The sequence below is a fragment of the Anser anser genome (genome assembly GCF_964211835.1).
Source record: "Anser anser genome assembly, chromosome: 14".
Taxonomy (NCBI): Eukaryota; Metazoa; Chordata; class Aves; order Anseriformes; family Anatidae; genus Anser; species Anser anser.
Window position 1 is genome coordinate 5,626,279 of NC_139735.1, and position 22,354 is coordinate 5,648,632.

Genomic DNA, 22,354 nt, shown 5'->3' on the forward strand with positions numbered 1-22,354 from the left:
GTCACAATACTTCACAGCAGATGGATGTTAAGAGTACTGTGATCACTGACACCACAGAAGCACAGTCACGCTTCTGTATCTATCTATACCACAGAAGCTGAAGTTCAAGAAGAAATGAGTTCCAGTTTTTAAAAGGAAGATTTATTTAACAAGTTTCACTTAGCGCAATACACCTAAAAAGGAAATCACAATACAATGAAAGATTAAATCAAGGCCTCAGAATTTTATACGAACACCAAGACCAAAATCCTAAAGTAGCCGTATTGCGTCTCAACACGTTTCCCCCATTAACTTAAAAAAAAGCTTTAACGTGCCTTACAGGATATTAAAAGAAATAAACTAGAACTAACATGCCAAATGTTCACTTTGAATTTCAGACACAGCTCCTATATTGTTTCTTTACAAAAAAGCATGTTTTTTTCAACATGTATTCAAAACAGTGTTGGATGTAATATGGTATAAGAGCAACATTTAACATAATTCAAACAGCTTTAACCTAAATACGCTTACTGCTTAAATACACTCCTACAACAAAACTAACTTGAGAAACGCTCAAAATTGTTTAACAGTTATAGTCTTTGCTCAACTTGGTTATTACATCCTAGATGAATGTTCATTTCTGTATGTTCAAAAAATACTGAACCTGAAAGGTTTTAAAATAACAATCCTGATTTCACTTACAGTAAAGCATAAATCACAAGCTTGTATTGCAAAACTGTTAAACTTAGTTTTTTGTTTTTTTGTTTTTTAAAAAAGATTTGACCAAAAGTCAGCAATTGGTTACATTCCCCAGCCGCCACTCATGTTGGACATGTTCGACATTCCACCCATGCCGTTCACTCCCATGGATGCACGGTTCCCGCTGCTGTAGTAACTGCTGTTCATGGCGCCCTGACTTCCCGGGTCTAGGGTACAAAAAAGAAGAGAGATTACCAGCCCATTCACATTTACCTGAAGGATAATCCCTATTCTTGCTGGGCCTCCTTGTAAATACTTTCTACCTTGCCAAATACTGTAAATTGTCAGTTTACAGCTCCATATCCTAAGTCAGATGTAGCATTTGTTCTATTATCCACCTGTTTCTGGAGACTACCCGTCCTCCCTGCCCCACCCCTTCATTATGGTGCATTTATACCAGGTTAAGTCTCCAGCCTCCATACTGGAAATTAAGAAGTGATCAATGGCAGTCTGGAGGTTGGTATTTCCTACCCATCTCTGACTAATTTAGCAAGCTTCCCGCTCTCTCCCCCCCAGCAACAAATTCCTGCTTTATTTCCCTCTACTTCTCAGTCTCAGGTCTCGTGCCACCCCATTTGTACAGTTACCCTTCAACACACCGAGACCTTATAACATGCTAAGCCACAGCAGACTTGGCCCACCTAAAGAACACCGAATAAATGCTCTTACCGTATCCACTCATGCTGCTTTGGCCACCATATCCGCCTCCGTAACCCCCACTCAACTGCTGGTTAGCTGGGCCACCATAACTGGATTGGCTTCCTTTTAAGTTAAGGATACAAACGTTAAGTACCCGCCTCTAAGAAAGTCTTCCCACTATTGACAATTCCACCCTTTAACTGCTCTGTTCTGGAGATGCTCACTCTCTAGCCTACTTCATTTTCTTCCAAAGGTAGCAAAGCTCAAAGCTTTGAACACGTTTTTAGAAGCTTTCCTAAATCAAACAGGAACTTGCAAGAACCACAGCACGAGCTTGGGGTTCTCAAGCACAGCAGGAGGATTTACTTTTGCACTTCCTATTGCCTGACTATGGATAACGGGACTGATCTGCCATACAATACACCCCCCAAGAGACTAAGCGTACCCAGCTTCACAGGAGACCACCTGCCCATGGCAGCACCCACCCCTTTAGGAGACAGGCCCCAGGCAGAGGCCTCCTGTTCCACACTGTTCATCCAGCACAGCTGCGCTGTGCCACAGCAGGCAGTAGGCCTCCCTCCCCTTTAGCTGACTAACCACAGCTCTTCACCTATTACTTTACTCCCACAGAACCTTTCTGTAGTTAAAAACAATCAGCATTACTTTAATCATTTTGTAATCAACATACCACAATAGCAGCAGGATGTCCACACGCATACCACACCTCCCGCCTCCCCTCCCACCCTCATAGAAACCCCAAAACACCAACCACCACCTTAAGGTCTAAGAAACCAGGAAGTAAGGTATCAGGAAGGGTATCTGCTTTAGAGTCAAGCCACTTAGGATTTGTGCTGCCAATGCACATTTTAGACTCTGAATCAGTTCTGGAGTTCACTAGAGCAATTCACTTTTCCCGAATTTGAAAAAGGTTTTCCTGCACCAAGACCAAGCTTGAATGGCAGATCACGCTCAACAGATACACCTTCCATCACCTAACTGTATTTGTGTCTCATAAAAAAACAAACGGGGAGGGAAGATGGAATAAATAGGACAGGTATTTCCCATTACACCGCGCTCCCAGGAGCCACCCATCCCATCACGCACACTCACATTCAGCACCACAGTTTATTCAACCTATTAATAGTTCAAATGTATTCCCAAAAGGTTTATATACCTGGCAATGTGCTAGTGTTCCAATCTTGAACTACCCCTTCCGATTCCTTGACTGTGTGATTAAGACAGAATGTTGAATTTCAGTTTTTATGCCAGGCATAGAATAAGCAGGAGCTGTACAAAATTAGCCAGCTTCGTTAAACATGAAGTGCTTTTTAAGAAGTGCAGTTACACATACCCATTGCTCCCATCATTTGACTGCCATAGGCACCACCACTTCCTCCTGCTGTAGAATTCAAGAAGAGTTCTACGTATCTGTGTTCTAGAAGAAAAAATAGTTTGCATGAGAGCATTTCACACCAAACTCACTGCAAGGCTGCAACAGAACGCCTGGCATTCCACCTGCAGCAGACAGCGCACTGCAGTCCTGCGCCTTCCCCAAAGCCACGCACTCCCAACAGCCGTACTTACGCATATTTGCTTTGTCTTTGGACATTGCGGCCACTGCGTCCTCATGAGTAGCGAATTCAACGTCTGCCTCTCCAGTCACTCTGCCATCTGGTCCAATTTCAATGTGTACTCTTACAGGGTTCAGAGGTGAGAAGAACTACATACAAAATATGCAGAGATTAAAACGCACCAATATAGCACAATTCGGTTCTACAGCAAGCTGTTCTCTCAAAAGGAACACTTGCTAACAGCAGCACAGTTAACGCTTCCAGTAATGATCACAGCATCTTAAGCTAAGCTAAGAGAACGGCAGATCTGGAACTCACGTTGTAGATGTCGTTCTCCGTCGCTCTGTAAGGCAGACCTCTCATGTGGACACAGTGGCCAGTCGTGCTCTGGAAGGTGGACGTCCCGTCGCCGTATCTGTGGTCCGACATTCCTGCAGAGAAGAGAGTCCATTCTAGGTCTTTCAGATGTATTTAAGTTTCTGTTCTATATGTATTGAAAGTTAGTTACTATTCCTATTAGAGATCCCTTACCTCTTCCAAATCTATCAGAACCAAAACCATAGCCATCGTTATACCCATTGTAGTCATCGTAACCTCCATAACCTATGGATAGATCGGACAACATGTTTATATGTACGTGTGGATCTTTCTGCAGTTAAAATAAACACACGGCACAAAACAAATCAGAAAGTTCCGTTTCTTACGGGAGAAATACAGCCAAGCACATCTACCAACCAGCGGTTACAGAGCACGGAAGACCATCACCCCAAGCGGTGCTGCTTCTCAGCTGAGCAGCTCCCTCTTGGGCTTCATATACTTACCTCCTCCGTAAGCTCCACGCCTCATTCTTTCCAAGCCACTTCCTCTACCAAGACTGTTATATCCCCGCGTCAGACCAGGTCTGTCGTAAGGACCTGGTCTCTGCATTGCCATCAGCTTGCGTGGAGGGTCATAGTGAGTGCGCACCTCTGCTCGGCTACTCTTGAAGATCTCAATGTACCTGAAATTTGTTTCCACAGGAAGTAGTCAGTCGTAAATTCCTTCCACAACAGACCTCACAATTTTACATTTTTACAAGACATTTAGTCATAGCCTTGAAACTGGCGGCAGATTTTAAGCCAGATTTCTTTACATTATGTAGGCAATGACATACTACTAAAACCACTACTTTACTTTCAAATTAGTGTCTTTTCAAGAAATTACGATTACTGAAGGGTTTAAATGCTCCTCATACATCACAGTAGCCCAACCTTAAGGGTGGGGGAGCAAGACTGATTCCCCACCCCCCTCCCCCAAATTTAAGGTGTTAGTCAAAAATGTAGGAGGGACCAACGTCCACTCAACTCAGCACTGTTTTGCTCATGTGGCAATATAAACAGAGGGTTAAAAACCCAGCCTCCACCAAGATTTTAACCCATCAGGATGCTACAAAAAGCTCTGCATGTGCTAATGAACCCAGCCTATGCTTCAGTGATTCAGCGTAGGCAAGAAGTGCATGCTTCAATGAAAAATAGTCACAAGTAAAATAGAATAAAAACCCTTTGTGACAATTTCTTGAAAGCTATGCTTATTACATTGAAGATTAATAAATACAGTAAGAAAATTTGTTACATTTCAACTTATAAAACAAGTTTAGAAATTATCACATTTTCTTATGGTAATAAGAGTACTGTGCATGTCTTTAGAGCTAAAGGCATAATTGGTGCTATTTGAGAAGTTAAAGCCATAGTCTCTCAACTTTGTTGCTTTCAAGCTATCAGTTTTACATTCCTCCAGTATTACCGTGTTTTCAAAGCATGGTTAAGCTTAGCCCAGTTTTATCCTTGGTTTTGGACCAATTTAGACAGCCTGTGCCGTATGTACAGTAGTAATACCTTGAACTTGTGACCACGTTTGAGACCGATATCCCAATAGAAATAGCATTTTTAACACTTTCAGAAGAGAGAATATGGATTTAATTGTTTACCATAAGAAAAGTGACATATCCAACCAACCATCCATCCCCACCTGTGCCCTATTCTTTCCTTGTGTTTCTTTAGAGCCTTTTCAGCTATTTCCTGTGAAGCAAACTGCACGAAGGCCTCCCCCGTACTCCTCCCCTGGAAGTCCACCGGCAATGTTATCCCATTTGGCACGATTTCCAACCCTTCAACCCAAGGACAAATAACCCCAGTAGGGGGCAATATTAACATCACAAGCCCAGTCATGAGTTTTTCTTATAGCTTTAAATACACCAGAATTTTAATATTTGTAAGCGAATGGTATGCTGATTCTAGAACACTAGAAGAAAAAGCATGTCAACAAAAGAAATCCACGATCGCATACCATTCAGATTATGTTCTTAACCCACCCTGCAGAGCACAGACAAGTTCTGAGTGTCAAGTACAACTCCTCAGATAGGGCATCTAATGCAGGGTGCATTAAGAAGTTTACAGCTATTTAAAACCTCTTCAATTCTGTGAAAGTATTTAAGACGAACTTTTAAATGTAACAGATTCAAACACAGCAAGTTAAACAACTTCACATTTAACAAGTATTTTTTACTAGAAGTCAGGTTAAGTAGTCTTATGCAAATATTAAGTTCCAGTATTATTTTTATCCTTAAATAAAAATAATGAATTTCAAAAAGTATTAGCTTATGAACAGAAGAGGTACATTTTGTATATTAAGCACAGTAACAGCATTTAAAAGTTTATACCACTTAGCCATATAAAAAAACAACTTAAAACGCACACGCTTTGGAATTGCTCTTGTTCACATTATTACTGATTCAGAATACACAAAAAACTTCTGAATTTGTAAGGCTAGCAATATTTCTAAAAATTTAAGAAAAACAATAAGCTCAATCATATCTAAAAGGCTTGTTAAGGCAAAACATTCTAGCCAGTTTTAACAGTTCGATAGTTACTACCTCAAAAACACTGACATGTTCAATCCTAGGTAATTGAACAGATTTTATCCTTAGCATTTATAATAGCATTCCAACTGGTAAAAATGAACATACAACAGCTGCAAGAAAGTGAGAATTAAGGGTCAACACAAGACATTATCTCTTCCATCCATAAAGACTAAGCTATACTACATCAAGGGGTTTTTTTCCCCTGGGAAGTGGGGAGGGGGGAAAATCCATACTTGGGTGGAGTTCAGCAAGATGTTTTTTCCCCCTGGGGTATTACTCCCTACTAAATGTTTAAATATAAATATAAATAAAGAAATCATGGGCACGATATATTGTCTTCCTCATCCTGCTCATTACACTGGGCCCAGCACTAATGGCATTCTATATCCTTCACGTAAGATGAAAATTAGCAGCGTGAACTAGCTAAGACTGGGTAGAAAGATCCTCCTACTTGGTCACTTATTAGAAAACAAAAGTTTTCTGCTTACTTACATTTAACCTTACTTGCAACAGTATGCCGCACTAAAGTATAAATTAGGACAGCTTTTGGAGACTTCCTCGTTTATTTAGTAAGAGAATACTTAATAAATTCATCTCCTGAGCCCATATAACTAATGGAGAAATACTTATTTACTTTTATTACACATCATTGTACTGTTAAAATACTACCGGGCGGTGTGGTTTTGGGGGGTTTGTTTTTTAAGTATAGACCAATAGCGCTACAGCTAGTACTTTTACCCCACATACCTGAAAAAAACTGTACAATTTCTTCTTTACTACAGCCAAATGGGAGTCCTCTAAGACGTACAAAACCATCATTAGCCGTATCAGGGCTGTTGGGACCAGTATGCTTCAGAACCCAATCCATTTCAACGTTGTTTGACTTGAAAACTGTAAAAGGCACTTAGAATTAATGCATTCTGGAACGCTCAACAGTTTTAAAAGTCATTTGCCTTGAAACTAGTCAATTTATGATACGCAAGTCCATTTGTCCTTTCACATGCATTTTAAAGACAAAACAACAGTTAACAAAAAACCCATCAAGTACAAATACATCTAGTCAGTTACTAGACCAAATCAAACCTTCAACATATCTGTGTCCCATTGTTTCTCTGTCCTTTTTCAGTGCCAGTTTCACATCCTCTTCTGATTCAAGCTCAGCAAATGCTTCTCCACTTGGTCTGCCCTCCCTTGTGTAGATGAAACGGATACCTAAAGCCCCGTTCAGAATTTTGCAGTCTGAAAAAAAAAAAGAAACAGGAATTGATTTAATTTTTAGAGGAACATGATGGCTTTAAAAGTTTCAGATAACCTAAAAGCAAAAAAATTACTTCTACAGGACAAAGATAGCGTACTTGTTACAAGTTTATTGGTCCTTGTCTGGAAGATAAAGGCCTGGCTAAAATGAACTTATCCTTCTCTTCAAGTCTGTTATTAGGAAAACATTAGGGATAAATAAAAATCAGCTATTTTTAAAGCTTTACTGCCTCAAGTCAAGTTAAGTGTTCTTCTTTTGATCATAGGTGACTTAAGACTTTCTGATCAGGATGAAGCACGACAAATAGTAAAAATCAAGTGCAGGCATAATGAACTAAATCAGGACCAAATCCCTTTTACCAAATTCCTGAAATAGCAAACCTATTACAGCAGCATCAAGAATTAAATTGATTTAATTAAGCCTGAAACAAGAGTTTTGAAATTTTCCTTCAAATGAAGGCTTCGTTCTTCTACCTGCTCAAGAACAGAAGGCAGTTGTGGCTGTTCCAGCAACCCGCAGCTGCAGCTACTTGTGTCCTGTCCCAACTAACTGAAGCATGGCTGTCCGCACTGCATTCTAGCTAGGGCACTTGTTTCTTTACAAACTTCACTGGATACTGGAATTACACCAAAACTTCTGTTACTACTTATTGCAATATTCCTGCTGCTACCGCTTCCCCTGAAAGAACCGCAAGGAGCCCCTGTCCCCAGCCCCCCACTCCCTCAGTTCCACTTACCAGAGAAAAACCTCTGCACCTCCTCAGTGGAGCAGGACCAGGGCAGCCCCCTCACTTTCACCACGTATCCCTCACTGCTCTCCGTGTTCAGCATCACATTGGAGGTCAGGTTGGGCTCCGCCTCGGTTTCTGTGGTAGCTGGAGAAAACCAAAGCAGGCTCCTTGAGACGATGCTGCGGGGCACGGCTGCCACCCACACCCCCTCCGAGCGCCCGGCGGCCCCCCGGCCCCAGGCCCGCCCGCCCCCGAGCCTCCTCTACCTCGGACCGCTGCCCGCCTCACACACACGGAGCCGCTCCCGCCCGGCGCACGCCTGGCCCACCCGCCCGGCCCGCGCCCAGCCCCCGTCCCCGCACGCACACATGGTGGGGCTCCGCGCTGGTTCTAGGGCTCCGAGCCTGATCCACTGTCCGGAGAGCGCCTAGTCCCGGTCAGGCGGCAGCAAGCGGGCGAGCCTGTGGCGAGAGCGCGCTAGGAAATGGCGGCGGGTGCTCCCGCTTCCGCTGGGCCGGCCCTTCCGTCGCACAAAGCGCCCCGGCCCGGCCCCACGCGCCGCCCGACAGCCCCCGGCGGGGCAGCGCCGCGCTCCTGCCCGGCTCGGGGCCCCGGGGGGCGGCGGCGGAGCGGGGGCTGCGGGCCCCGCCGCGTGCCTGGGGACTGGGGCGCGGAGCGCATGCGCGCCGCCGCCCGGAGGGCCTCTGCCCCCCTCCCCGCGGGCCCCTCCTGCGCATGCTCAGTAGCGCCACCGCGCCGGGCCGCGCACCCCTACGCACACCTTCCCCGCGCCGCTCCCGCCAGGTTGCGCATGCGTCCTCGCTAGGCTACGCTTCCCCCCCCTCCACCCGCCCGCCCGCCCCCCCTCCGTCCCCGGTGGGTTGTGCGCATGCGTCGCCTGCCTCCTGCGCTGAACAAAGCCGAGGCGCTGCCTCCCGCGCCGAGCCGCCGCGCATGCGCCTCAGAGCGGCGCGGGCCGCGCGGCGCTTCCCGCCCCCCGCAGCAACGGGCACGTCTGGCTGCACGAGAGGCGTGCGGGAACCAGCACTTACCAGCTTCAAATGCTGACGCTACCCCGCGTGAAACAATCTGCTCGCTTCGGTCACTGAAGCCTGGTGTGTTTGTAGGAGATGGGGGAAAGAAGAGACACGGGTCACAATTATCATAACGAAAAGGAAACTAGAACTCCCTCCCATCTCCTCCAAACACACCGGACCGAGCTCAGTCTCGCCCTGAACCTCCCTGGCATGGAGACGAGCAGTTACCGGGTGTAACCAGCGGCACAGCCTCTGGCAGCGGCACCCAGACGTGTTAGCCAAGCTTCCTCAGCCCCTTTCCTTACACCACCAGGACCAAGCAGTTCACGCCTCAACCAGTGCCCACAGAGGTAACAGAGCGCCCATGCCAGGAGTTCAAGTGGACTCTGAAGCCCCGGGCATGCCAACGCTGCTGCTGGAATTGGAGCTGCGAGGCAGGGCCGCTCCCAAGGGCACCCGCATATATTTCATTCATGCATGCTTCCTTTCCAGTCAATAACAAAATTAACATACAGCTTTAGGTTGAGATGTTTCACTGACTACAAATCTGCATTGCCTCGTATTTCTGTAACTATGTAAAACATTTAATTTATCGGATCACAATTCAGACTACAAAAAGCAGGAGACTTTTTGGGAAAAAAAATTGCTCCGGAGTTGAGGTCTGGAACACAAGCAACATGGGGGAACTCACTGAAGTTGATGCAAATCAGACCAGCAAGTCAAGCAGCAACTTCCTGAAGGAAGCCACTCTTAAAATTTCCCTCGCACAACACCCATTTCAAAAAAGCCCTGCAGCAGAGGCTGGGCGGAGGCAGGACCGGGGGGGAGCAGGCAGAGGCTGCGCGGGAGGCAGCAGGAGGCAGCCCTCCCCTCCCGCCCACCGCTTGGCGGGAGACTTAAAGCAGGCAGGAGCAGCCAGCTGCCCTCAGCGCCCCGCCATGTCCACCCCTGCCAAGCGGCGCTGCTGTGGCCCCAGCGGCTCCCTCGACTCCAGCTTCCAGAAGCGCCTCAAGAAGATTTCCATCGAGGGGAACATCGGTGAGCGCGGCGGCGGAGGGGGGCGGGATGCGGGGCTCCGGCCTCAGGACAGGGGAGCCCTGAGGGGATGATCTGAAGGGGGGAAAGGGGAAATCCTCCTCCAGCCCCACTGACCCCGCGGGATGGCGGCTGTATCCTGACAAAGGCACCAGCCCCAACGGGTGGCCACCCGCTGCCACCTGGCCATGCCCCCGCTCCCCTCAGGACACTCAAGAACTGGCGCCGTGGCAGGACCCCGCCGTCCCCAGCAGCCTCCCTGACCAAGGACAGGCCGGTGGCCATTAGTGGGGACACAGAGCCCCCGCAGACGGCCAACCGCCGGGGACTGGGCACCGGGCACGGAGCCAGCCCGCCTCCTCCTCCCCCCCCCCCGGCGGAGCTGCGGCTGCTGCCGGGACCGGCCGCGCGCTCCCGCTCGCCTCAGAACCCCCCGCGTGCACGCGCCCGTCCCGCCCGCGGCTCCACGGGGAACGCGCGCCGCGCATGCGCGCCGCCTCCCCGCTCTCCCGCGGCCCGCCAACAATGCGGCGCCAGCCCCGCCCCGCGGGCAGCCTGCTCCTAAAATGGCGGCTCCCCAGGCCCTGTCACGGCCCCGCCGCCGCCTCCTCCTCGCCCGGCCCCGCCACGGCCGCCTGGCGCCGCAGATTAGCGCCGTTTTCTCGGAAATCCGCTCGATTTCGCTGCGTCTGATCCTGCTCCGAGCGGCTTCCAAGCTGCAAGCACGCAGCTCGGCACCTCCACGCTGCCAAAAGGCAGCCCGCAGCCTCTTACACCTCCCAACTGCCGCTGAGGGTCAGTCAGCAAGACCACTCTCATCCACACCCTGAGTAAACTTCACAAATCTTTTGCAGCTGCAGGGAAGTCTACATTTGTCAGGCTACTCGAGAAACACAGCGATGAGTGGGAGATAATCCCTGAACCTATTGCCAAGTGGTGCAACATTCAGACAGCTGAAGATGAGTATGAGGTAGGTGCACCGCACTTGGGAAGCATGAGATGGGCACATAAACTGAAGTGACTGGCCAAGGAACACGTCAAGATTCACCTAATTAGACACTCAAACTGCCACAGCCACTTGCAAGATACTATTCAATGCATCTGCCAAGTAGTCATCCCCCACTCCACAGGAATCATTCTCAAAGCCAGTGGTAGACCTACTTTTAAAAAAAACTGTCAAAGACAGCTTTTCAGTTTAGAAAAACCTTGTTTCTGTGCCTAAGTCACTTCCTTTTTAGGAAGGATCACATACCAGAATTATGGATTAAGAAAAAGGAGTAAAAACTTGCGAATATACTGGGTATTAAGCCTTGTCCCCAAAATACACTGGTTATTTAAGTCTTCTCTCTTGTACCCCTAGGAGCTTTCAACATCTCAGAAGAATGGAGGAAATCTACTTCAAATGCTGTATGATAAGCCCACAAGATGGGCTTACACTTTTCAGACTTATGCTTGCTTGAGCCGAGTAAGGGCACAATTAAAACCCATCTCAGCCAAATTATACGAAGCAGAACATCCAGTGCAATTTTTTGAGAGATCTGTGTACAGTGACAGGTAATTACTCTCACAATGCAACCAGTTTAAGGAGTTCAATTTTGTCATTCCTAGCATGACACTTCATGCCTTTCCTTGCAGATATGTGTTCGCTTCTAACCTGTTTGAATCTGGAAACATCAATGAAACAGAGTGGACTATCTATCAGGACTGGCACACTTGGCTTTTGAATCAGTATGAACCTGATATAGAACTGGATGGCATCATCTACCTCAGAACCACACCTCAGGTATACCCAAGTATATCCATGACATACTGCAATGACTAACACTACACTAGCATTTTGTTCTCCAGAAGTTACAGGAAGCCTACAGTAACTTCACATTGGATTCAGATCAAACTGAACACCCTCCTTTCTGAGCTGCTATTCTGATGCCAGCAAACACTGTAGTTAACTAATATCTACCACTCAGTAAGCTTCTGCATAAGTAAGATTTTAGCAAGACTCAGTAAGACTCCCTGCATAAAGTTTCACTTCCAAACCACAGTATATTGGAAGGAAAATCTTTTAGTAAGAACTGACTTTTTTCTTAGCCAAGGATTAGAGTGCTCCCTGTCTAATGCTTTCGACACTTCAATAGTTTCATCATAAGGACTGTCAGTTCTCTGCTTAATACTGGCATACTAAACATCCTCATACTCAGGTATCCAAACCAAGTCACCCAGCAAAAAAAAAAAAATGCTCTCTAGTTAAGGAATAACCTGTAGATACCCTCATGAATAACTATGTACTATTTGCCATCTTATTTTTTCATCTGTTAAGAGTTAATTCTTCTGATTTAAGGACCACTTGATCAATTTAGTTCATTTAGCCTTTTAACATGTTATTAATGTCCAGGCTTGCATTTTTTTTCAGAAATGCATGGAAAGGCTGCAGACAAGGGGAAGAGAAGAGGAACAAGGAATTGAGCTTGAGTATTTGGAAAACCTCCACTATAAACATGAAACATGGCTTTATGAAAGAACTCTGAGGTATGAACCCATTTTCCCTATACCACTAGAATAGCTTTGATCTGTTACCATAAAAGCAGCAGAACGCTGAAATCAAAAACTAGTGACTTATTCAAGTTTCAGCTTACAGGCAAGGCTCTTTTCTACCTCATGCTAAAGTTGATTAGGGGTAAAACAGATTTAAGTTTAGACTTACTCAGTAAGGAGGGAAGGACTTGCATTAAGCACTACCTTCAAGTAAAAAGCTACGGAGATTTAACTTTTCTCCAGAAAGGATTTCAATTTGGTAACAGAGTACACAGGAATATTGCAGAGTTGAGACTGGATTCAGTGGGCAACCACTTAAGTTACCTACTAAGCAGTTTGCAGTTCCAGTGTAAGGGAAGGCAGTGTCTCAGCTACCTTTAAACAAGGGTGATTTTGTTTCAACAATTATCAGAAAGGCTTCTGGTAGTTAGTGTTATACACAAAACCCCCAGTCCATGACTAAGATCTCTGCGTACCTCCCTCCTCACTTTCCTGTTGACTCATTAGCTTTCCTCACGTAAGGATCTTCTGGATGTGAATGCAAACTTCGTATTCTCCCTTACAACAGCCTGAAATACTTTACTGAATGGAAAGCAGTAGGTTAAACATTTATTACTGACTGCTCCACTTGACATTAGCATATACAACAAAAGATCATTGAAGTGTTCAGGACATTCTTGGTAGGCAAGCATGTCTTTTCAGGTGAAATAAAAAACTCCTTCCAGCTGGAGTACTAACAGATTCAAAACAATTCCAGGAAAAGTATGTTAGATTGAACATCGGTCACATCTGCTTTCCTAAGTATAAATTTCATGTAGGATGACCTGAATGCTCGGGAGACAAATGCACTGCAGTATTGTGGCATTCTGGGAACATTTACATTGTTTACTCATTCCAAACTCATGAGCAAACATTTCCTGTATTTTTAATAGGAACACTTGGGTTTGCAAAATAACATGTCCGAATGCTGTTCAGCACACTTACTGGACTTCAGAAATGCTTTTCAGACGTAGGAAGAGGAAATATGCAGTGGTTTAGGAGAACTAGAAATGAAAGCACCTAGTTGCACGGTTACTGCTCTCTTCTGCACCTAGCCTGTGGCCAAAATAGTCTTATCTTGCAGCCATTTTAAATACCTTTCTTGTAACCTGTTTAAAGATGCCATCCCCATCAAAGGGTGCTATAGAACTTCATCTTAGTACATGGATTAGCAGCTAACTACAGTGGGTACGGGGGGGGGGGGGGGGGGGACAACACAGGGCAAGAGGCATTTTCCAGGAAATACTGGTTAAAGTAGGATAAGTCATCAACATCCCAGGTGCATGGGATAATGAGCAGTGCTGCACCCCTAAGATGTCTCAGAAAGCAATTAGATCATGCTAGTAAAAATAGCATTAAGTACTGTGCGTAAAACAATTTTGCTCTCTCTAACAGAGTTGACTTTGAGAACCTTAAAGAAATCCCCATTCTTGTTTTGGATGTTAATGAAGATTTTAAGAATGATAAGATTAAACAGGAGTACCTAATTGATGAGGTAAGTAAAAATGTTTCCTTGCATTTTCTTCTGCAGTAATAGCTCTAATTTACCAAATCTAAGCTCTTAAAATTCAACTACCAAACTGCAAATTTAGGAGTCATGCAGTAGTACTTTCGGGCTAGCAGTCAGTCTCTATCACATGGGTACAGGAGAGGCTTTTTTCTTTCCTCCACAAAACCATTTAATTCCACAACATTAACCTCAAGGTTGAAGCAGTTCACATTAAAAACAGGTATTTTTCAAGAGGGGCAGTTGTGAGGGGAAAAACAGTGCACAGTAGCTGCACTGGAGTCAGACTGCTCTCTGCCAAGTCTGCACTGCCATGCGACTCATTAAATAGTTTACACAATAATACTGTCCGATTCATGTCAGCCATGTTGTCTTTAGAAAAATCCTAGTCAGCTTAGAGCTACTTATGCTCCTTCGCATTCTAAGGATCTAGGCTCTTCCTGGACACCTGACAAACACCGAGATCATACGTAGTTCTAAACGCATGAAGTGAAACTGGTAAGTAGGGAAGGACGGCCATTAGAGGAAACAGTGATAGGTCATGAGACAAAATGGTGTTTGCTGATTCTGTGGGAAGACAAAACTTGGGGTGGTAAATTCCCCAAATAAATCCTTCTGTTGTGTGCCCACTCCACAGCAAGAAAGTAACATGAAATACCCCATTCTTGGTCAAGAATTTGAAATTATTAAGGAATTACTTCTACAGTATCCAGTATCGTTCTCCCAAGTAATGTGGGTGGGGGCACGATGTTCAGTCAGGGTACTGTGAGAGTATTTGCTGTGAAGTTTTATTCCTGTGGAAATGAGCAAACAGCAGCTCAGAGTTATGAGCTGCTACACACAGGTACAACCTTCCCTTTAACTTCACTTCACTGAAAGGCCACCACTCTTGTTTCCACTAAAACCCCTTCACCCAGCATATCAGAAGCCAGTTCTACTTTCAGCTTCGGGTGGGGGCTAAAGGGTACAGCACTATGCTGGAACTGTCTGGAAATTAAGCCGAAGATCTCATAGCAACTTCTTTCTAGGGAAAAGCTACTTAGTAAAGGCAAATCCATTTTCTTTAACGAAGTAGTATGCTGTAAAGCATTCCAAAAGCTACCTTTTAAGTACTCCCCATCTTGCTAATAAATTATTTAGGTTACTTAATTCTACCTAGTAACAACTATACTGAAGTGCATTTCAGATCATGAATATATACAGGCAGAACAGTACTGGAGACTGTACAGTAACAAATCCTTTGTTCCTAGGAAAGGGAAAACCCTAACAGGGTTTTTGTTTTGTTGTTTCCTTTTAAAATGCATCAAATACAATACAGGCTTTGTTTTCACAGGTCAAATCTTTCCTGACTTCGTAAAGAAGATGAGATTTGAGAGGAACATCAACTGCTCGATAAACAACAGTTAAGCCAGCGTTCTAAGACAATTTAAACTAGATGGTGAATTATCTTATATAAAAACGAGGGTTTTTTACGTATAAATCATGTATTTTTTTTGCTTGTCTGGACTGTGTGGTTTGATGGAATTTATAGTATAGTTTAAATGAACATACATGGGATGTTTTGATAATGTATTTCGAGTACATTCTCTGCTGTTTAATAAAGATTTTAAACTAATACGGGCTCATGACCGGCTTCAAGCACAGAGGAGTTAACCGGTTATCAGCGGCCGACAACCCAGTAAATATAGATAGCAGGCGCTGGGGCAGGGTTGTTTTGCAATAACTGGCATAGTTCACCATTTTAAGACGAGACTGTTATGGCGTCCAGCAGCCTTACTTTCAACTTCTGCTTTACCGAGCAGCCGCTTTCAACCCTTTTACCCTAAACAACGGGCGGCACTGCAGTCGCGAGCGTTACACCTGGAACAAACTGCAGTTTAACGGCATTTTCTTTACGGACCCCCCCCCCGGAACCAACGGAACCCCACCGCCCACCCAAACACACACCCCCCCACCCTACCGCTTTCCCACGAACACGATCGCGGGCGGGATCCGCTGGGGGGGCACCTCCAAACCCCGATTCTCCCCCCCAAAAATCCTCAATCCCCCCCCCCCCCCGGTGGCTGCTCCCCCCTAACTCCGCCACGCGGCCGGGGGGGGTGAAAGGAAGGGGAGGGTGGACGGGGAGCGGCGCGCGCACGCCGGGCCCGCCCGCGCCCTGCCGCCCCCCGCAGGCGCCAACGCGGGGGCGCCGCGGCCCCGGATCGGGCGGGCCCCGCCGCCCCTCCCCCACCGCACGGCCGCCCCTCCCCCTCCTCCACACCGCCTGCCTTCCCCTTCCTCCTCCTCTTCCTCCCCACCCCCCCCCCCCGCTTACCCAGCCCGGGGATCTCGCCCTCGGTCTCCTCAGTGTGACAGGGATCCATCTCGGCCGCGCCTTCCCACTAAGGGCCGGGACAAAAATAAAAAAAAAAAAATACGTGAGCCGCTCTGAGACAAAAAAAAAAAAAAATCAACGGGCGTCGAGAAGCCGCTGCGGCGGTGTGGGACCGGGGCCTGCCGCCCTGTGCCGCTCCGCTCCCGCGGGGATGAGGCGCGATGCAGCCGCCGCCGGCCTGCCCGGGCCCCAACTGCCTGCTGGCTGCTCCTGCGCACCGCCGCGCACCGCCCTTAAATAGCCGCCGGCCGCGCTGCGCAGCGTCCTGACGTCACGCGCCGCGCGAGCCTGTCCCCCCCGCCGCCCGCCAGCCAATGGCGGCGCGACAAATGAAAGCAGCCAGTCAGGGCCGGCCGCCTGCTGGGGGGGGGACAAAATGGCGGACGGGGGGGGGGGGAGCGGTGAGGGGAGGGGGGCAGTCCTGTAATGGCCGCCGCGGTGACGGCTGGTGGGGGCTGCGGCCTCTGTGCCCTTCGTGCCCCGCCTCACGGCGCTGAGGGGGGCCCCCGCGGGCCCGCTCCGCCTCGTTGTCCGCACGAGCACAAAGATGGCGTCGGCTTTGTCCCTCACACAAACACAAAACACCTCCCGTCCCGTCCCGAGTCCTCCCTCGCTCGCTCGCTGCGGGCGGCGCCCTCACGGCGCTGGGCTCCGCCTCCCGCCGCGCCGGGGGGGAGACGGGGAGCGAGGAACCGGGGGCTGGCCGGGGGGTGGCGGGGGGGGGAGGCACGGCGCCGGGATGGCGTCGGCCTGGGCCCGGAAGGCCGGGGCCTGGTGTGAGGGAAGGCCGTGAAAAGGCCGGTTTTTGGCGAGCCCTTGCGTGGAAATGCCAACGGTGGCGATGGGGACGGCGCACGCTGAAAGTCTGCCAAGGCCGAGATGTCCGCGCTGTGCTTTCAGAGGGGTTGTTCGGCTGTTTAGGTGTAAATGCAGGCAGGCTTATTTCTGGATCTCAAACCTGAGATCTCCACGCACTCCGACAGATACAAATTCCACACGCCCTGACAGATACAAATGGGGGCTCTCTCACATGCCCCGAGACCCCTGCAGTCCATTTGCCCTACACCTAACCAGACCAATTCTTTCTGCAAAGTATTGTCACAAAGAATGCTTGGCTAAAACAACTTTGAGCTAAATAGCTGCAAAGGAGCCAGCATGATTGAACAAATAAGCGGTGACCTTAGCACTGTGGAGGTGTGGCATCTCTTCACAACTTTGCTTCTGACTGAGTGGTTAATATAAAGTGAATCCCTTTGCTAATCCCTGTTGAATCATTTGCATTTCTGACTGAGTTAATAATTTTTGTCTTCCTTTAATGAATATTAATAACCATAGAGTGGGGTACACTTACTAAGTGTTATTCTATTGCTCTGGTCTTTTTAGTCTCCATTACTGCATTTGAATAATGAAGGAAAACTGGTTCTCTGTTGTTTACACATCATGATCCACATGACTTCATAACTTTGAAGTGAGCAGTGCTGCCTGATTTCTTGCACTCTAATTTTCAGTGATAAATAAAGCTTTGTTTGCCCAATACTTTCTCAACCTTTTATTTATTGAAGTAGAACAGCATTCTGACTTAAGTTTTCTCCTTGGAGGTCTCCTAGGAAATGGAAATTTTCCTGTGTTCGCACTGGGCAGGAGTTGTGCCGCACGCATACTCTTCCACTGTTAGAAACATCATTTGACTTTCTTGTAACTACATAATTGGTATTAAACACAGGCAAAATACTTGCCTGCCTTGGAAGCTGACGCATCCGACAGGATGTTGGATACAGCCACTTCTAGGAGAAGAATGCAAGTGTGAACAGCAGAACATACAGACAGGCAAGCAAAGACCTAAACAGTTATCAGAAGAGTTATAATTAGCCAATGTATATGTGGTGTTTGAAGGATGAAAACAATTACCAGTTCAAATGAAGTCATTCTTAACACCAGCAGCCCTTTTCCTGAGAGGCTATATCTGGTAAATGCTTTTGTAAGGGTAGTCCCATAGTATGTGAGCTCTTGCAAAACATTAGGTAGGGGGCCAAAATCTTGCTAGAAACATCTGATGCAGGATTTTCTTAGATTTCTTGAAGCAAGGAAACAATTATGTATGTATTTTATGAACGCAAACTTCCAGGTCTTGCTTCTACAATCTCTTCTAGGTCTCCATCATGATCTGTTTACCTAGGTGGGATTTTTTTGTTTGTTTGTTTTATGGTGCCAGCTTGACACCTGCACCTTCTCCAACTATAACAGCTAACTGTGGCACATCCGTCAGCATGTCTGCCAGCAACTCAAGCTTCAGCTTCGCGTAATTGTTTTCCACTAAGGTGGCTTTTGTTCTACTTCAGAATTTCACTGGCCTGTTCCTGCAAAGGCAGAAGGCATACCTGCAGCCCTGACTGCTGGGGAGAGGAGCTGTTCTCATTTTCCCGGTTAAGTTCCCAGAAGATAAATATAGCTGCGTACAAATCAGCAAGGGGAGGGCCATAATCCAAGCCAAGCTCAGCATGCTGGGTTTTGTAGTCCATCTGGTAGAAAATGGGCAAAGAGGTGGCCTCTTGGGTAGAAAACTACTGGAGAACGATCTGCACGAAAATCACACAGCCCCTGTGCAACATCTCCAGTGAAGTTCATGGAGAACGGAGTTTGCAACCCACACCAGGACTGTGTGAGCTCTGGTCCAACCTGCAGAGAGATGCAGAAGGCCGAGTAGACATTTTAAGTGTTAAACTAAACTGAAGGACCAAAGTAAAACTCTTTCTTGAAGCCTGCTACCTGCTCTGGACATTTCTGTTTGGTACTAGTCATAAATTGCTCTCTGTTGGCTTTCTTCAGTTGCTTTCCTGGGCAAGAGAGCGATGGAGAAACTCTACAGCTGTGGTTCATGCGGTTTATAGGCATCTAAGCACATGGAGACACACTGCATTTCTAGAAGTGATGCAGATGCTAATCTCTGACTAGGCTTTAGAGATACTCTTGCAGAGCAAAAAGTAATTGCCAACAGTTCTATTATGGATCAGCATCTGACATTTAAGGGGAAAAAAGAACAGTGATGAGAGTTTAAATACCTGCTCTGAAATGATGACAGAAGTCATTATCCATCATCCTGGTACAACTGCTCTATGCTCCATACCTTTCTTTCTCAGTTTGATGTTTTCCGTTTCTTCTTCTGCTTCCATCATAAGCTTCATCCTTCACGTCTCAGCTTCAGCTGTCGGCTACAGCTCAGCTGTCTAGATGTGTTGCATGTTCCTTACGTTTGCATATAAGCATGTATAATTCAGGATCTAACGGTTAATCTGCAAACCTGATTATCTCTCAACAAATACTGCTAGCAGCTGACTTGCCTTGTCACCTGAGGTCTGAAATGGGGAATGCATGGAAGTCTCATGCTATTAAAACTTAGTAGGTTTCTCTGTATTATATGGCCTAGTCAAGCCTTAGAATTCAATTATAATTCAATTATTAATCTTTCTGTTGCTACCTATGGCAACCTCCAGCCATGACAAATACAAGCTAAACAATGCTATTAAATATGCATGCTGTGTGTTCTACCATATTAGACAACACATTCGTGACCTGCTAATTCTGCCAATTCACAGCTTTGCTAATCTAGCCGCTTTTACTTTGGGCAAATTAAGAGGCTTTTTAGTTACACTTCACCTCTACTTTCTTCCTTTTCACCTTTTCTGTCCTTCCCTTGGAAACGGTGGTCGGTGGTCTACCACAGAGGTTTCCCAGTTTTCCTCATCTATTTTACTAAGAAGCCAAGCCCGTCTAAAAAACAATCTGAGAGGCTGAAGCAGATACCCACATCCCTCCTTCTCTCTGAGACCACTGCTGTACTTTTTGAATCTATCACCCTCCCCTTTATACTACCAGCTTATGCACAGCTTATGCTCAGTATCCTTTGTCACTGCAGGAATGGAAGAATTGCCTCTGCTCTGCTCCTTTTGTGATCACATCCACTCGTGGCTCAGTTGAATGTTCACGTCTGATGCTTTTCTGCTCAGGCCTGTACCACTCTACCTAAGGCAGCTGGCAGAATACTACTCGCTTTCTGCTACCTTGCTGTGAACGCCCTTACAGCAGAAGGTGTCTTCTACCAGCACACCTTAGCTACCTGCGTGTTTTGCCTGCCTCTGAGTGAGGTGGGCATGAGTCAGCTCTGATCCCAAAGCCATCTGGCCGTGCAGCCCTGCGTGAGCTAATAAGGCTGATCTCTGAGAAGGTTCCTTCTGGGCTCAGGCAGAACATTTGCAGCTCTTTGGCACTTCAGCGTTGCGCCCCGCCAGGAGGGAGGTGGGCAAGTGTCCATTTGCATCCCTTGCAACAAGCCTGGCCTGCATTTCCTCATTCCCTCCCAGAAGGAGGATGAGCTGTAAAACTGTAAATACTTTACAGTGGGGGTGACTGAGTCTAGTCTTGGGAGAGAGAGCTGCGTTATCTATATCAGGGCAGAGAGCACGCTGCAGTTCCAGCATGCAGACAGTGCCTGAGCTCTTGTTATTCCCAGGGACACCAGGACCCACGAGGCCCCAGTACCCTGGCAGCTTCCAAAGCAGGCAGGGCTTCTGGCTGCCGTGACCGAGGAGCCATCAGAAACTCACTGCAGTTGATGAGCTCAGGCTGGACCTAGATCTAGCCACTCGTGCTCTTGAAATTGAGCCAGTTTTAGCCCAGGAGCAGTGACCACAGGAGCTCATCGTTTTCACACTTGCTGACGTGATGATCCCTGACTCCTACCCCTTGCAGGTAACCTTCCCCTAGCTGCTGGGGGTCACCCAGCTTTCTCCTGTCAAGTGGTGCAATGCCCAAGCCACGCAGCTGGTGCACAGGCCACACGTGCTGCTGGCACAGATCCTCTCCGATTCTCCCGGGAGTGCTCCGTGAGTCTTCCCAAGAGCTGACCCTACTTTTGCTCTTCTGACCTAACTTTTACTGTTAGTTTTAAACCCTGGAAATCCCTGGACACGCAGTAGGACACAGTGTTGGTGGAGGCTGAAATGGGTCGTGCTGTTCCCTACACCTCTGCAGCAAACGTTCCAAGTTTTCCTTCGGAGGGAGAGCGTTCACAAAAGGGTGCGTTAAGCCCCATCTAACTTGTGTATACTATGGCTCTGTCCTCACCAGGAGAAAGATGAATTCTCAGTGCTGCCTTACAAGTGGTAATTACAGGGATGTACAAAGCTGATGAAGACAAGGCAAATTTTAACCTTTACATGTGGATTTTCCTGGCCATGTACCACTGCTGTTGCATGCACGCACACCCCCCAGTTTCCCCGAGCAAGGCAGTCCTTCCTCTGATCTTGCTGTTACACACCCAGCAGATATCTCTGCCTGTGTGTTCGCTCGGATCAGCAGGGTTCTGCTTCTTGCCTCCCAGAACCTGAGCGTTCTCTGCACTTTTGGCATCGATCGATACGTAATTCAAAACGATTATTCTGCACACAGGCAAACACCAAAATGCTGTTATGTTGATAGTGCAGCCTCTGCAGACTCAGCACATAAAATGGGTCACTACAGCGGTTATTCTTGTTGCACAACTCCAGTGTGACTTCTTTTCCTTTTCCTTGCCCTTGGATGTAAACAAGTAAAACTAAGACAAGTCGATAACTAAATCAGGAAAGGAGAAGGGGAAGGAAAGCTTCTTTCAGGACTGGTCTGGAGATGAGCTTCCTCCCTGCTTCAGCAGCCTGGCTCCTGGGAGCTCTGATGCTGGAGCTGCTGCGGAAATAAAGACCCATTGAGCAGTCTGGCTCCAAATTAGCATTTGAATTCCCTTGTAGTCTGTTGTCAGATGGGCAGGAGGTGGGTGCTAGTCTTGGTTTCTCAGTACTGATACACAAAGGTGGCTTTAAATGGTTTTCCTTTTTATTTTTTTTTCTTCGTGAAGGAAAGAAACGCGCTGTTCAAACTAGGGACGCTTTGTGTTTTCGTTTTTTTGTTGTTGTTTTCCCTCTCCTTTTCCCCTCTGCTTCACCCCCTTTCCCGGATCAGC

At 47.1% G+C, this 22,354-nt stretch overlaps 2 protein-coding genes across 19 annotated transcripts; one reads left to right on the plus strand and one right to left on the minus strand.

Moving 5' to 3' along the window:
* Positions 1–125: 125 nt before the first annotated feature.
* HNRNPH1 (heterogeneous nuclear ribonucleoprotein H1) lies at positions 126–16,652 on the minus strand. 18 transcript variants are annotated; one of them, XM_083798423.1, is made up of 15 exons: positions 16,303–16,568; positions 8,888–8,947; positions 8,202–8,296; positions 7,842–7,979; positions 6,931–7,086; positions 6,595–6,738; positions 4,956–5,094; positions 3,770–3,948; positions 3,480–3,551; positions 3,267–3,400; positions 2,962–3,097; positions 2,729–2,812; positions 2,552–2,602; positions 1,408–1,500; positions 126–905 (listed from the first exon to the last, which is right to left on the minus strand). In XM_083798423.1, the coding sequence occupies exons 3-15, from the start codon at positions 8,203–8,205 to the stop codon at positions 781–783; spliced, it is 1,455 nt and encodes a 484-aa protein (XP_083654549.1). In that variant the 5' UTR covers positions 8,206–8,296; positions 8,888–8,947; positions 16,303–16,568; the 3' UTR covers positions 126–780. The 18 variants fall into 18 exon arrangements, with proteins under 18 accessions (XP_083654549.1, XP_083654547.1, XP_083654557.1 ...); XM_083798421.1 differs by having other exon boundaries at positions 3,267–3,406; XM_083798431.1 differs by lacking the exon at positions 8,202–8,296 and having other exon boundaries at positions 3,267–3,379; positions 16,303–16,591.
* On the plus strand, positions 8,954–15,600 carry LOC310881290 (deoxycytidine kinase 2). The gene is made up of 7 exons (XM_083798440.1): positions 8,954–9,910; positions 10,762–10,877; positions 11,268–11,461; positions 11,543–11,690; positions 12,318–12,433; positions 13,874–13,973; positions 15,319–15,600. The coding sequence occupies exons 1-7, from the start codon at positions 9,550–9,552 to the stop codon at positions 15,340–15,342; spliced, it is 1,059 nt and encodes a 352-aa protein (XP_083654566.1). The 5' UTR covers positions 8,954–9,549; the 3' UTR covers positions 15,343–15,600.
* Positions 16,653–22,354: the final 5,702 nt, after the last annotated feature.

What these genes read in the sequence shown, in the direction of transcription:
- LOC310881290 (XM_083798440.1), top strand. Translation starts at nt 9,550, where the DNA reads ATGGGGGAACTCACTGAAGTTGATGCAAATCAGACCAGCAAGTCAAGC. An exon ending in TTCCATCGAGGGGAACATCG is followed by an intron (nt 9,911 to 10,761) that starts GTGAGCGCGGCG and finishes AATCTTTTGCAG; the next exon opens with CTGCAGGGAAGTCTACATTT. An exon ending in ACCTCAGAACCACACCTCAG is followed by an intron (nt 11,691 to 12,317) that starts GTATACCCAAGT and finishes ATTTTTTTTCAG; the next exon opens with AAATGCATGGAAAGGCTGCA.
- HNRNPH1 (XM_083798420.1), bottom strand. Translation starts at nt 16,351, where the DNA reads ATGGATCCCTGTCACACTGAGGAGACCGAGGGCGAGATCCCCGGGCTG. An exon ending in AATTGTACAGTTTTTTTCAG is followed by an intron (nt 5,095 to 6,594) that starts GTATGTGGGGTA and finishes CTTGGGTTGAAG; the next exon opens with GGTTGGAAATCGTGCCAAAT. An exon ending in GAACACTAGCACATTGCCAG is followed by an intron (nt 1,501 to 2,551) that starts GTATATAAACCT and finishes TTAACTTAAAAG; the next exon opens with GAAGCCAATCCAGTTATGGT.